Here is a 1,322-nt window from a genome sequence, read left to right on the forward strand (position 1 = left end):
GATTGCCGTATAAGCGAGTTCATGTTTGCAAATCCATGAGCTTATGTAAATGGGATGTCAGGTTGTGTTACAGGTCACACATTACATTCCTGTCTCAGTCGTGTAACACTTAGGACATGATATGTCCTACTGAAAACTCTCCATCACTCTTCAGTACACCAGCTGGATGAGTTTGTGTGTGTGAGGTGTAATCTGAACAACGGGGTCGATGGGCAGTGTGTGTGTGTGAGTATAAATGTTTGATGATGTCATTGTTTGTCTTATTTTAGGAGGTGGAGGTGAAGACGCCCCTAAGTGCTCCTCTGCACAGCTCTCTGAATGGCAGTGCCCAGCCTCTTCTGCCTGCTTACAGTGCTCTTCCCATCATGCCCGGTTTTATCACAACCACACACACGCCCAGTCCTGCTACACACGCTACGCCCACAGCTACAGACTGGAATCATTATTACTATGTGAGTGTGTGTTAATGCATTAATTATTTATTATAAAAATAGAAAATCTGTTTAGTTTTTCTGAATTTACTTTTTATAGGTATGTCTGTTTTTAGGTAAAATCATCATTTTGGTTTCATACTTTGAACTACGAACAACATTTCTTTCAAATTTCCAACAAAAATATTGGTTCCGTTTGCATTTATTAGTAGAAAATGAAAACCGGAATGCTCTGTATTTTTTCAGACCGCAAATCCTGCAAAGAAAACAAGTCTATATTCACTCTTAAGCAATACAATAGTTATATTTGTTGTACATGTATTTAGGAAAAGTAAAAAAAAATGATGTGATAACCTGGATTTTATCACAGTTTTCATTCGGCTTGTAATGATGTCAGTCCTTCACATTGCTGTTGGATGACTTTTTCTCACTCCTGAGGACTTTTGATTTTCTTTAAATTCAACAGACACTGGACTAGAATGACCACAATACATTTACAAATGATAATTAAATGAATAAATATAGTCCACGGCTGTATACATAATTTGATATCCTTTATGATAAAACAGCTGGTAGTAGAAGACAGACACAGAAAGACAAACACTTACTCACTGGTGTTCACCAGAAGACAGACGCATCCAGAGATAAACGCGTCTTAACTGCTGTCTTACCCATTTAACAATAGACGCTTTATCATAGTGCAAGAGTCAGAGAAAATTTCCTCAAACGCGCGTGCATGCATGCGTGGGTTGAGCGAAAGCGTCAGTCATTTACTGTACATCACACAAAAAACCTGTCAGTCATTTACTGTGTCATGCACATACAAAAACTCAATAGATGTCATTTCGCTTTCAAGAACATTTGAAACAATAATGTCTCTTTCTCTCTCAG

At 38.0% G+C, this 1,322-nt stretch overlaps 1 protein-coding gene across 1 annotated transcript in view; it reads left to right on the forward strand.

Annotated features, from left to right (window-relative positions):
- LOC130424793 (ribonucleoprotein PTB-binding 2-like) overlaps positions 1-1,322 on the forward strand; it is a 53,401-nt gene that overhangs the window by 49,153 nt on the left and 2,926 nt on the right. The window contains exon 14 of the mRNA XM_056750713.1: positions 270-452. Within this exon, the coding sequence (XP_056606691.1) occupies positions 270-452 (183 nt within the window). The remainder of the gene's footprint in view (positions 1-269; positions 453-1,322) is intronic.

The sequence above is a fragment of the Triplophysa dalaica genome, chromosome 6 (assembly GCF_015846415.1).
Source record: "Triplophysa dalaica isolate WHDGS20190420 chromosome 6, ASM1584641v1, whole genome shotgun sequence".
Lineage (NCBI taxonomy): Eukaryota > Metazoa > Chordata > Actinopteri > Cypriniformes > Nemacheilidae > Triplophysa > Triplophysa dalaica.